The following is a 13,575-nucleotide window of genomic DNA, read 5'->3' as shown; positions in this document are numbered from 1 at the left end:
TTTGCTTCCTTATGAGGGACATTTGCTTCCTTAACATATATTAGTGGGGTGCAGGGGACAATATATAAATTTGCATAGTCGGTGAACTGTGAACGGTGTAGTGATAGATATCAGAGTGATGCATAGGTTGGGGTAAATGTGACCATAGACAGTACAGTACAGGAACTGACCCTTTGGCCCATAATGCAAATTCCAAACATGCTGCCAAATGAAAGTGATCTCAGCCTGCACATGATCCATATCGCTTTATTCCATGCAAATCCATGTGCCGGTTCAAGAGTCTCTTAAATGCCACAATCTCATCGTCTTCCACCACTACCCCCGGCAGCGCTTTCCAGGTCCCCAGCACTCCATGTTTTAAAAACTTGACCTGCACACTTCCTTTAAGCTTTCCCCTCAGGTATGCATGCTGTATTTGATATTTCCACCCTTGGAAAAAAGGTTCTTATTGTCTACCTTATCTATTTTATAATTTTATATACTTCTATCTTGTCTCTCCTCAACTGATGCTCCAGAGAAAATAATCAAGGTTTGTACAAGCTCTTCTTGTAGCTAATTCCCCCTAATCCAGGTAGCAATCAGTCTGGTAAAAGCCTTCTGGAAGAACAAGAAGAACCAAGACCAAGAACATAGACATCATTTCAAACAGAATGAGAAAACAGAATTCTGCAGAGATCATAGAAAATGAGAGGGTAAGTTGATAAACTGATTTACAACTTTTTCTTTCATGTTTATTTTATTAGAAGCAATTGTACAAGAAGAAAGCAATCGACATAACAATTATACAATTTTCGTACAGCTTCAGTTTTAACATTTTATAAACTGATAAATGAATCGGAAAAAAAGTAAAAAGGAAAGAATGAAGAGAAAGAAGAAAGATACAAAAAAGAGAAGAAAAAACCCTGAACTGACAAAGAAGTGAGAGAGAAAAAGCGGAGATATGTCCTGCTATCCTTCCCTACACCCGCTCACCCAACCCAAGCATTGGTTTTAAATATTGTGTTCAACCATTCTGTTGTTGAAGAAATTCAACAAAAGCAGACCATATTTTGAAAAATTGGTCTTATTTATCAGCCTTATTTTTTCTAAATGTAGTGTCTCGGTCATTTCTGTGATCCACATCTTCACTGTGGGAACTGTTATCTAATTATCCAGTATAAGTTTTTTTCGCAGTTATTAAACCATAGTCAAGGAAACGTCTTTGGAATGTCGTTAACTTAGAGCAGCCCTCTGACATTCCTAATATTATTAATTTTGAATCTGACTCTAATTGAATTTTGAGTGTTTTAGAAATGGTATTGAATATTCACATCCAGAAATTTTGTATTTTTATACAGGATTCAAAAGAATGGGTTTAGGATAGTTTCTTGGAGGTGACATTTATCACAGAGAGGGGAGACAGTTGGGAAAATCTTATTCAATTTGGTCTTTGAGTAGTATAATCTATGCAATACTTTGAATTGTATCAGGCAATGCCTGGTATTTAAAGAACAGTAATGTATGTATAGTAGGCTTTCCTCCCATATATCTTTTGAAATGGGTAAACCAACTCGTCCTCCCATGCTCACCTATAAATCCCAGAAGGTGGGTATTAATATTTAAGAGAGTGTTATAAATGTAAGATATCAACTTACTTGTATCGGCATGTCTATTCAAACAATCGTCTAATATATTTGGACCCTTAAAAGGACAATCTTGTGTATATGTTTCACATAATCTCGGATTTGAAGGTACCTAAAAAAAAATGTTTGCATTCTAGTGATATTTCTCCTGTAGTTCCTAAAAAGAAAAGAGAGTCCCCTTTTTATAGAGGTATTCTCAGGTTTTTCCATTGAACAAACACCATATCTAAAGTAGACGGTTTAAACGAGGGATTGTTTGCAATAGGAAGAAGGAGAGACAAGTTTCTCAATTTAAGACTGAATTTCAATTGTTTCCAGATACGTAGAGTACTATGTATTATCGGATTTTACTCATACGTTGACTTATTCAAATATATAGGAGGATCGAGCCTATACTAAAAGGCAACCAATCTTCCCTCTCCATTTTTGATTTAAATCTTTTTATTTGAATTTCACAGCAATTTGCATACATACAATGATAACAGACAGTGACAGTCAAGGCGTAATTGTGCAACAGTATGTAAGCGACCCTCAAAGCCCTTACCCTTGCCCACCTTCAACCCACCCGAATCAGGTCGGAACCAAACGGGGCAAACAACACTCACATACATACACATCCACACAAATATATGGTAAGATAAACGAAACAAAAAGTACTAAACAAAAAAAAAGGGGGGTCACTAATAACAGTAAATAAGTAAGTAATTAAAGAAATAAGTGTGGGGGGGGGGGGGTGGGTTAAGAGGAGAGCAGCTGCAGCACAACAATGGTGGAGAGCACTCCGTCCTCTTCCGAGTCCGGGGACAAGTTGAGAGAGTTAACAAGTTCCAAGAAAGGGTTCCATGTATCTAGGAATGTCTTGGTAGAGCCTTTGAGAGAGAACCTAAGTTTTTCAAGCTTTAAATTGTAAAGCACCTCCTTAATCCAGCGGGTGTGTGTCGGGGGACAGGTGAGCCTCCAGTTAAGCAAGATCAGTCTCCGGGCTAACAAGGTTGTAAAAGCTAGAACCCGTTTCACCGCAACAGAGAGGTTGGTGTTGGGAGGGGTATCGAAAATGGCTGACAGTGGGTTTGGAGGAATAGACTGGCCGTAGGCTCTGCTTATCAAGTCGAAAGCACTCCTCCAAAAGGCTGCTAGCTTAGGGCAAGACCAAAACATATGGCTATGGTTGGCAGGAGATTGATTACATCTGTTGTAGGTGTCCCTAATAGCGGGGTAAATTCTAGATAATCTTGCATTTGTGTAGTGGACTTTGTGAAGGACTTTGCATTGGATTAGGCCATGACGGGCACATATGGAGGAAGATTAGATCAAATCCAAGGCAGAGTCCCATTGCTGGTCTGTTAATTTCGTATTCAGCTCACCCTCCCACGCAGCTGTTAATGAGGTATGACGTTTCAATATAACCCACCCTAACAAGTTATACAAAACAGAGATGCATTTCTTCCGGTTGGGTTCTAGAGCTAAGATGGTATCGGTCAGGGTTTCAGGGGGGCGATTTGGGAAATGGGGGAATGTCTTCTTCACAAAATCCCTAATCTGGAAAAAACGAAAAAGGTGGTAGTTTGGGAGGTTATAGTTGGACGAGAGCTCCGCAAAAGACGAAAATATGCCATCCTTGTATAGGTTTTTGATAATACTGAAAGGCAAACAATCTTCCCTCTCCATTTTTAACCAATTAACATGTTGACATGTATTGTCCAACCAGAAGATTATATTTTTAATGTTAGTTGCCCAGTAGTAAAAAAGAAAATTAGGAAGAGCTAATCCTCCATTTTCTTTGGGTTTGCACAAATGTCTTTTGTGTATTCTATGGGTTTTGTAGTCCCAAATAAAGTTAGTGACAATAGAATCCATTAATTTTTTTTTACTTTTAGGGAGATATATCGGTATTGATTGAAATAAATATAGGAGTTGCGGAAGGAAAATCATCTTTATGGCATTTAATCTACCTATAAGGGAGATAGGAAGTGTTTTCCAAACCTGAATGCAGGCATGTAGTTTAGTAATTAATGGTGGAAATTTTATTTTAAACAGAGAGGAATATTTTCTAGGTTCCGAGATATCTGAACTTTTCGGTAACAATTCTGAATGGAAATTTTTGGAGTTGAGAAGGGTCTTGGTCTTTTATCGGCATAATTTCACTTTTTTTCCAATTTATTCTATATCCTGAGAAATAACCAAATTGTTCTATAATGTTTAGCACATTTGGAATACTAACTTGGGGATTAGTAATGTATAGAAGTACATCATCTGCATATAACAAGATCTTATTGGTGGTATATTTGGTATTATATCCATGGATGCCTGAATGTGACCTAATACTCTTGGCAAGGGGTTTTATGGCTAAAGCAAATAACATTGGTGAAAGGGCGCATCCCTGTCTGTAACATCTAGATAAATAAAATTTAGACTTGTCAGTATTCTAGCTGTCGGATTAGTGTATAAGAGCTTCACCCATGAAGTAAAGTTTTCTCCAAATTGGAATTTTTCCAACACTGAAAAGATAAGACCGTTCCATTTGGTCGAACGCTTTTTCTGCACCTAGAGAAATAATTGTTAGATCTTCGTTTATCGTTCTCTGCGAATATATTATATTAAACAAACGTCTCAAATTATAAAACGAATGTCGTTTAGGTATAAACCCAGTTTGATCTGGATATATTAGTTTACTAATAACCCAGCTTAATCTGCGAGCCAAAGTCTTAGCTAGTATCTTCTGATCCGTATTTAAAAGGGCTATTGCCCTATAGGATCCAGGCTCCTCGAGATTTTTATATTTGTTTGGAATCAATGTAATAGTTGATTCGGCAAGAGTTTGTGGTAAAGTGTTCTATAAAGGGCTTGTAAACGTGGGGAAATTAAATCATTAAATTATTTATAAAATTCGTTACTAAATCCATTCGGACCCGAATTTTTCCCACTTTTCAATGATTTAATAGTCTCTACAATGTCTTTTGTTATCTCTGCTCCTGATTCATCCCGTTCCTCCTCGTTAAGGGATGGGAGATTGCAATTCTCAAGAAAAGTTTTCATCTTTGCAGGATCAGCTGTTGTTTTTGATGAATATAGTGTTTGGTAGAATTGTAAGAATCTTTCATTAATATCTTTAGGCAATGTAAGCAGATCTCCTTTTTCTGATCTAATTTTGTGAATAGTATGATCATTCTCTAATTTGTGGAGTTGACGTGCAGTAGCTTGTGTGGTTTATCACTAAATTAAATTTTTTTTTGCTTAGTATAATGAAATACCCTAATAATTTTTGCAGAAAGAACTTGATTTAATTTAAATTTTAATGCAGCTATCTTATTATGTTTTGCAGTGGTTGGGACTGTCGCATTTTCTAAGTCTAGCTGTTTAATCTGTTTTTCTAATTCCAATTGTCTTATTTTTCTTGTTTTGAAAAGCTTGGTATGTGATAATACAGCCTCTAACATAGGCTTTTTAAAAGTTTCCCACAACAACGCTGAAGAAATACCAGGGGTGTTGTTTGTCTCGAAAAATGTTTTAATCTGTAGCTTCAAATAGTCACAACAACTTGCCTCAGTTAGTATTTGTGGGTTGAATATCCAAAACGATTGTTTATTATGCATTCCTTCCAATTTTACTGAAAAAGTTAAAGGACAATGGTCCGAAATAATAATGTTGTGATATTTTGGGTTATAGGTAAAAGGGACAATTTTTGCATCTACCAGGAAATAATTAATTTGTGTATACATTTTATGAACACTTGAATAAAAAGAATATTCTCTTCCAGGTGCATTGGCAATCCTCCATATGTCAGTTATGTTTGTATCCTGGCCGCTCCTGTTTCCTCATAATTCTAAAGATGTGTTAACTAAGTGGCCTCTTGTGTAGGTGACTGCAAGATGAGCGGAATGAGTTGATGGGCAGGGTGAGAGAAAATAGGTTGCAAGGAGGTAAGTTGGGAATGGGACTGAAGGAAGTGCTCGGACAACCACACTAGACAATAATCCGAATCGTCTTTTCTGAGTTTTATGGAAATATGAGATTGGCAGGATGGTCGAGAACTGTGGAATGTAGATGACTGGCAAATGAGCCACAATGAGGAAAAACATGTTTACGCAGCAAGTGGTCAAGGTCTGGGATGTAATGTAATGTGGCAGGAGGATAGGAGGCAAATTTAAATATAGCTTTAGTTTAGTTTAGCTTAGAGATACAGCACCAAAATAGTCCACCTCCAGTTTAAATTCCATTTGGAATATTTTGGAGGACCAAGAAACCTTTGGTCCACCTGGTCCGTGCTGAGCAGTAACACTATCCTACACCCACGAGGGACAATTTTCACATTTTACCAAGCCAATTAATTTTTACATTTTACCAAGCCAATACCTGTACGTTTTTGGAGTGTGGGAGGAAACCGAAGATCTCGGAGAAAACCCACGCAGGTCACGGGGAGAACGTACAAACTACGTACAGACAAGGCCCATAGTCGGGATCGAACCCAGGTCTCCGGCGCGGCATTCACTATAAGGCAGCAAATCTACCACTTCGCCACCATGCTGCCCTTCAAAAGGGAGACTAATAAAAGTTTATGAAAGAAAATGGTTTTCAGGACTGTGGGAAAACTGACAAATTAGTATGCTTTTTACACAGACCTAGTGCTTGATCGATTGAGCGCTTTCTGTGTTGTAAATAAAGTAAAATAGACTTTGATCCATAAAATGTGAATGTAGTCATCTTTTGGTGTTCTTTTTGGGTAGTTTAGCAGGACTTAACGAAGACTGTCTAATGGTATTCTATTCCAAGTTTATTAAAAAAACAAAAAAAGGTGTTTAGCTATCATTTACACTAGTTCTTCAAATATCCCTAAAATTATCATCTGTTACCTGTTCTTGCATTTGAAAACATTGAGTTAGAATATTATTGTGTGCCATGATTAAGGGAGATCAGGAGTGGATGAGGGGTAAAAAACAGGGGGAAATGGGTGATAGATGGAACCATACCACAAAGGCCTGGAATAAATGTCATATCTTCAAAGTTTATGTGTCCGTGCATGTGTGTGTTGATAACAAACAAGGCCACCAATTTGTATGCAAAGTCTTCAGTAAAAGTCTATATAGCTAAAGTATACTGTAGTCAAATAACCCATTCCATTAAATTATATTTAATATAATAATATTTTGGTTTGTATTATTTTTTCTAACTATAAAACAGTAAAAATGTCGAAACTACATTATTTGATCATTACAAACCATAAAACAATGAAGTAACACAAAGTGAAAAGGCAATGTACCATTCACTTACAGTTATTTTACAGAGGAGCTTTCATTTCCGTCTGGGCTGTCGTTTTATATAGATCACTACTGAGGAAATGCTGCGACGTTAGGAGCAAATGGTGGAAGGGTAAGAAGATAGTTTGCTAGCACCAAACTAAAATGTCATATTGGATGGCAAATTTGGTTGCATTAATATTCTGTAATATAATCATTTATCTATTCCTTGCATCTTGGTTAGGACTTTCAATTATGGTCCAACTAATATTATTTCAGTATATTTTTTAATTTAATAATGACACCTGGTTTAATATTACTTTAAATTATTTGCAAGTCTTGTCCAGCATCATATAATATTTCCCTTCTAAATGGATGTTCATACAACCAAGTACAAATATATCAAATCAGGTGGAGAAGTGGCCTAAAATAATTGTTTCATGTGATTTTTCTCCCCTCAGCCATTCTGAAGGATTTGGTATTTGGGATTTACAGGCTAATGTATCTAGTAATTGTTTTGAAAAGCAGCAAAGCAGTTAAACTAATATATCTTGTTTTATCTGTGGTGGAAAAACGGAAATAGGAATTTAACACAGTGTCCTGCCAGGAAGGTTTAAAGTGCCAGCACCCATATTTGGAACATCACACTAACATTGCATTTTCACTTTATTCTGCAGCAGTTTATCATATCAAGTACCTAAAGAAAGTCAGACTATTAAATGCAACTTTTGACTAATTAAATTAGAAAAATATTTAAAGAGCATGAAAAAATTAAAAAAACAAATATAATACGGCTCTATTTACAAAGATAAATAACCTTCATATCTATGAAGGAACCTTTTTTTACTCCAGTTGTTCTAGCTTATTACCCAACAAATCACAATGAAAATAAGCATCTCCCTCGATTAACCCACGAAAACCTTTAATCACACAGACGAATTTGAGTGTCAGGCCCTGCCTGTGAAGTGATGAACTGTTTTTTTGGATGGGAAACTGCTGTTGCTTTCATAGTAGACTTCCTCTGTGTGCCAGTAATGGGCAAGTGATGCAGAATTTGCCACTGCGTCAACCCAGTTCCATCGGACTCATTACTGAGTGGTATCGTTTGTAGCCAGAACTAGTCAGCGAGTGGCAGTTGGGGATTTCCTCAGACGATCTGAGCAAGATGTTATCCAGAAGGCCTCCGCCACCTAAAGCTGCCAGTAGCCTTGAGCACATATGTTAAGGAGTAAATTGTGGCCACTTCCCTTTAATTATCGTGGAATTTTGTGGAGTTGTAACTGTTCTCTGCAGCCCAGTACTGATGTGGATCATATTATGTTCTTGTAAAACATTAATTAGCAACATTGGAACTTCCATCTCGTCTTATTTGCACGTGGTCATGTGTAGGAATGGTGCACAATAACATCAAGGATCATTCCAATCATGTGGGAGATTTTCTTTGCCTGGGGTAAAGATACAAAGACACTTGTCATTATTTTGATATCCACTGGACCCATTCCTCAGTGCTGCTGATGTTGATTAGCTGTAGTGTGGCTGAACAGTCTGAAGAAGGGTCCTCATGCAAAATGTCCCTTATCCACATCCTCCAAAGATGCTGCCTGACCTGTAGTGTGGTTGAACACCAGCATAACCCATGCCCTTGATTCTTGACTCTCCTTAATTAAAAAGCAATGCCAAATTATGCCTGCTGTTGTGATGTGAGTCTCTGATCACCAAGAATTAAGTTGGCATTATTAGGGAAGCTGTCATCAGTGACAGCTCTGATATGGCTAAAGGTAGGAATTACCAGGCATTGGGAAACAGTTGTCAGCCTTATTGCCCTAAATTTGCTGTTGATGTACAACTGCAATATGCAGACATATCAGTAATGAATCTTTGAAAACGTTTTTAATCATGTTCATAAATGATAGGATCAGAACTAGGCCATTCGACCAATCAAGTCCACACTGCCATGGAATCATGGCTGATCTACATTTCCCTCTCAACCCTATCCCCTGCCTTAACCCCCGACACCCGTACTAATCCAGAATCTGTCGATCTCCGCCTTAAAACTATCCATTGACATGACCTCTGCAGCCTTCTGTGGCAATGAATTCCACAGATTCACCACCCTCTGACTAAAGAAATTCCTCAACCAGGAATTGAGGAGGGAATCATGTTGAGAGAAGGCAAATAGCATAACATCAATAAGGCAAGAAACAGTAAATCTTGCTGTACATCTCCAAATTTTTGGGCAGTGAGAAGCTGGCATTTACTCAGAACGCTGCCAAGCCCGTGGACTTTAATATGCATGTCTCCAAATGCAGAAATCTCAAACCCACTCGGATTCCAGCAGCCACTGGACCTGTACAGAGTCCAATGATAGATGAACAGTCTTCCCAGCGTTTGGTTATAGTTTCTGCATCAAGTTACAGGCAACACAGGATCGCTGAGTACATTTATTTCCAGGGAGAACTTCTGCTGTGGGGAAGATTGCCATGTATATGATTTTTAAATTGTTTTATTTGTACATTATTTTAAAGTTGTTAGATTATTTTATATTTTAACCTTGTAAAGCAAACTTTCATAATATTTTAATTATTTATTTCATTTGTAATAATTTTTCAAAGATTGTAAATGTTCCTGCCATTGGGAACATTCCCAAAGCTTGACAACTTTGATAGAGACGATGGAGTTTGGTGCAATGGATTTTCCTCCATTCAAGATTTTCTCAATATTTCTAATTCATCCTAATGACCCGGTTATATTATTCAAGAGTCTGGCACTTGAAGGACAATGCCAAAGAGGGCCACGGTTCTCTTAGTGTGAGATAGCGAGTAATCTGAGCAGTGACTGCAAGCATAGCTCCCACACAGCAAAATTCAGGCCAAAATACATTGACCTTTACCAACGGCTTACATATCCTTTGCCTGCATGGGATTTAAACCTCAGAAGCAGAGTTGCAGCCCACTATGTCATCTATTTTGCACGGCTTTTTAAATGTGTGTCCTATAGTACCTCTTTCACTTCAAAGGTGATCCTCTGTGGTTTGTCTGGAGAACCGTAATTGACGTCCATCAATGGAAAATTTGATCCGTCAAGTGGGCGCCTGGTACGCATCATCTGGATGTCCCTCAGAGAAATCCTCAGCAGTTCATTCTGTAAGATGAAACATTGTCCAGATCAATCTGTACTTTCCCTGAATTGTGATGCAATATCACTATGGTCTGCACTCAGGCACTTCTCTTTGCACTGCTTGTTGTACTTGTGTATGGTGTGATTGTACTCATGTACAGTTTGTTTTAGCTGGATATAACGCTAAGTTTTTTGTGTATCTCCATACACGTGACAATAATAAACCAAAACCAATATCTCCTTCTGAATAGTCTGGTCATGGTAGCTTCTTCAATGTGTGTGCTACCCTTGGGAAGAAGCCCATCCTACAGTGTTGCTTTATTTCACTGATATCCTTCAGTTCATGCTCGACTTTGCCTTCTTCCTCCAAATATCTTGACACAGTAGACCGTAAAGGAGATGAGTTTAATGGTGACAGACAAGAATAGTGTCCCCTCTGGGCCCATGTAATGGAAACCACTGCTATCACATACATTGATGCTGTACCTATTTTAATGATGTCCTGCAAATTCTGGATATTAATCAACAAATCTGCTTAAATCCCCTACACTCGTGTGAATTGTATGGATTACATTAAAATATATTTTCTTTAGGTGTACTGCTAGCCCTTGCCCACGATTTGCTTGGGATACACACCGAGATCCTCCAATGCTGGAACTCCAGTTAATGAGCCTCAGTCCTTTTTAATTGGAGTGCTCAGAAACAGGCAATACTTCTAATGGATATACTAATGAGAAATATTTTATGCTTTGGTCCTTATTAAGTAGTCACTAATTTGATATCAGCCAAAGTAACAATTTTTTCAACAGGGTTCTGGAAATCAAGCAGGAGTAGAAACACTGGTTGCATTTTACATCAAGGTACCAATATCACGACAGCATCCCTATCTACCCATGTGAGATCAATTAGATATACTGCCATCATTGAAATTCTAATACTGAAATAAACTTGTGAAGAAAACATTTATATAGCTTGAATATTAATCTCAATATGATATTTGCATGAAGCAAAATATTTATTACAATGAAAAGAACGCAATATGTTTATCATCCTTGAGCTATGTAATCAGTTGATGGTTTCAATGTTGCTTTGATCCCATAATCTCTATGTTAATATAATTGATGCATGCAAATTACTGTACCTTAGCCTCCTCACTTAAGACCATCAGAAATTCTTGACTGAATGCAATGATGCATGGAGCTGGAATCCAATGCAGGCTGGTCTTTTTCACTGTAAAGATGTTGTAACCAAACAGAGGCATGGTACACACTGCAGCTGAACAGAAAGAGAAATATATATAATGGTAGGTATGTATGAACTAAGCAGACTGTGTTAGAAGGAGGTTGAGGAATTATTCTGCTGGGCTATACAGGCAGGGTTGTACGAGGTATATTGTATCACCAGTTGTAAAAACCCAGAAGACATACAAGGGAACTAGGGTACAGGATTAAATAATATCAACATACTGGATTGTAGACAGCATATTTAATCAATACCAACTATTTTGGACATACTATAGGAAGAATTTTAACCATCTAATCCCAGTTGTCCAGAAGAGCAAATTCATCTTCAAGGCCCTGTATCACAGATTTTTTTTTGTTGCAACAAACCAGCCAAAAGCTGTGGAAAAGCACAAACTCATGCTGCAAATAGTCATTGATTGCCTGCTGAGCAAGTTCAGTACCACACTGCAGAAATGTCTATGATAATTGGCAGCATAGTTACCCAGTGATCATGCATTAGGGTTAGGACATATCTGACCCGCTACATCATAAGTCTCAACCACTGCTCACTTCTCTCCATTCTGAGTAAATAGTGCACCAGCAGTTTCCCCCTAATATTCAATTTGACGGCTTTACCTCATCCTGTAGTTCACACGTTGCACACACTAAAAACCATTCAATCACGGCAGGCACATCTTCCAGGCACAATGATACATTTTACAAAAAAAATAGTAGGGAACAAAAGAACTGTAGTAAGATTAATTATTTCAGTGCATCATGGAAAGGGGGCATCATAGTGGTGAGTGTATCTCAACAGTCCGTCCTGTTCTCATCCTACAGTCTCTTGAAGGTATATGGATACACCAATCACTTCTTCCACACAATGCAATTTGGCTTTGTGTCTTTTAATTCAGTTGCACAATTACAATGTTCCCAGGAGCTGCAAGAAGATGGTGAAGACGTAACAAAATGCTATTTGGTCTTGCTCTCATAGCCACCAGCCTAGGCAACAACTGCTTAATAACTTTTCAATATCTGAATTCTGCTGTAATGGTGGTGGGCAGAGTTCCACATGTTTAGGTTGATGCCAGTCCTGTACTGGAACAGCCTGACTAGAGAATCATTTTACTAGTTAAACAAAACACACAGCATAGAAATGGGTCATTCAGCCTATCATGTCCGTCAACCGTTTTGTCCATCTTCATCAATCCCATGCATTCACATTAAGTCGATATCCTATGACTAGCCTAGTAAAGTGTCAGTCCAAATATATTTTAAACTGATTTTATCTGATTTCTCCACTTCCTCTGGCAGTGCATTCTAGACATCAACAATTTTTTTTGCAAAAAAACATTCCCCTCAAATCCCCATTATAACTCCTATCTCTTGCCTTAATCTGCACCCCATTATTTTTGTTACTCCCTCTGTATGGAAAATAATTCTGAGCATCAACCTCTCTTTGTCTCTGATAATTCTACATACCTGTCAAGTCACCGCTCGACCTCTTTGCTCCATTGAAAATAAGCCAGCTTGTCCATTTACTCTCCATCACTAATACCCTCCAATCTAAACTACATCCTGGAAAATATATTTTGCACTGTCTCCAATACAAGTCTTCAGTACAACAACTGAATGAAGTTTATCCCACAGGTTTAGTTGCATCCAGTATTTTCCACCATTTCTAAAAATCAAAGAGAATGATGTCTGAAGATTGGCTTCTCTGATGTTGAACCCCTTGTAGGAAAGTGTAAGTGGACTATTCATCCTACGTATCCATCAATTCCCCACTCATTCCCGATTCCACCACTCCTCTACGCTCTAGCGACAATTGTTTAAATTACAGTGTTTAATGAAGCTAACCCGCACATCTCAGGAATGTGGGAGGAAACTGGGGTAAACCCGCGGTTGCAGAGAGTATGTAACCTCCAAGTACAGTAGTCTGTCTCCACGGAAGGGGTTGAAGGAAGGTCACTGGAGCTGTGGACCATTGAGTTATTTAATAGAACATGGAACCAGGCTCTTCGGTTCACTGTGTTCACTAGCTCTCTTTCCATGCACCCATTACATTCAATTATACAATAATTTGGCATTGGGTAAGCTAATGTGGACAAATGGAACCTGGTTTCTGGGTACTCTGCATTAAATGAGAACCCACTGGAGAATGGATTCACTTAAGGACATCAAAGTCAAGAAATAAGACCAGGAACAAACATAACCCTACATAATGTGGTAAGTGTATACTGGGTGGTGTGTTATCTAACTACAAAAGGAGTCTGACAGGACTCATTTAATCAGCATGAATCCCACAGCAGACCTCTCCAGGTGCTGCATCCACATTCCTGGTATCAACTCACTGTGAGCAGGGAGAACAAGACCTGT

The 13,575-nt window shown here is 38.1% G+C and overlaps 1 protein-coding gene across 1 annotated transcript in view; it reads right to left on the bottom strand.

Annotated features, from left to right (window-relative positions):
* Nucleotides 1–6,581: 6,581 nt before the first annotated feature.
* Nucleotides 6,582–13,575, bottom strand: part of LOC129708326 (unconventional myosin-XV-like) — a 47,546-nt gene continuing 40,552 nt past the window's right edge. The window contains exons 23-25 of the mRNA XM_055654000.1: nucleotides 11,115–11,248; nucleotides 9,857–9,997; nucleotides 6,582–8,301 (exon numbers count right to left, since the gene is read on the bottom strand). Of these exons, the coding sequence (XP_055509975.1) occupies nucleotides 8,236–8,301; nucleotides 9,857–9,997; nucleotides 11,115–11,248 (341 nt within the window). The 3' untranslated portion in view covers nucleotides 6,582–8,235. The remainder of the gene's footprint in view (nucleotides 8,302–9,856; nucleotides 9,998–11,114; nucleotides 11,249–13,575) is intronic.

This window comes from Leucoraja erinacea, chromosome 23 (genome assembly GCF_028641065.1).
Source record: "Leucoraja erinacea ecotype New England chromosome 23, Leri_hhj_1, whole genome shotgun sequence".
Lineage (NCBI taxonomy): Eukaryota > Metazoa > Chordata > Chondrichthyes > Rajiformes > Rajidae > Leucoraja > Leucoraja erinaceus.
Note: the sequence above shows the minus strand (reverse complement) of the source record. Positions and strands in the feature narration are given on the sequence as shown.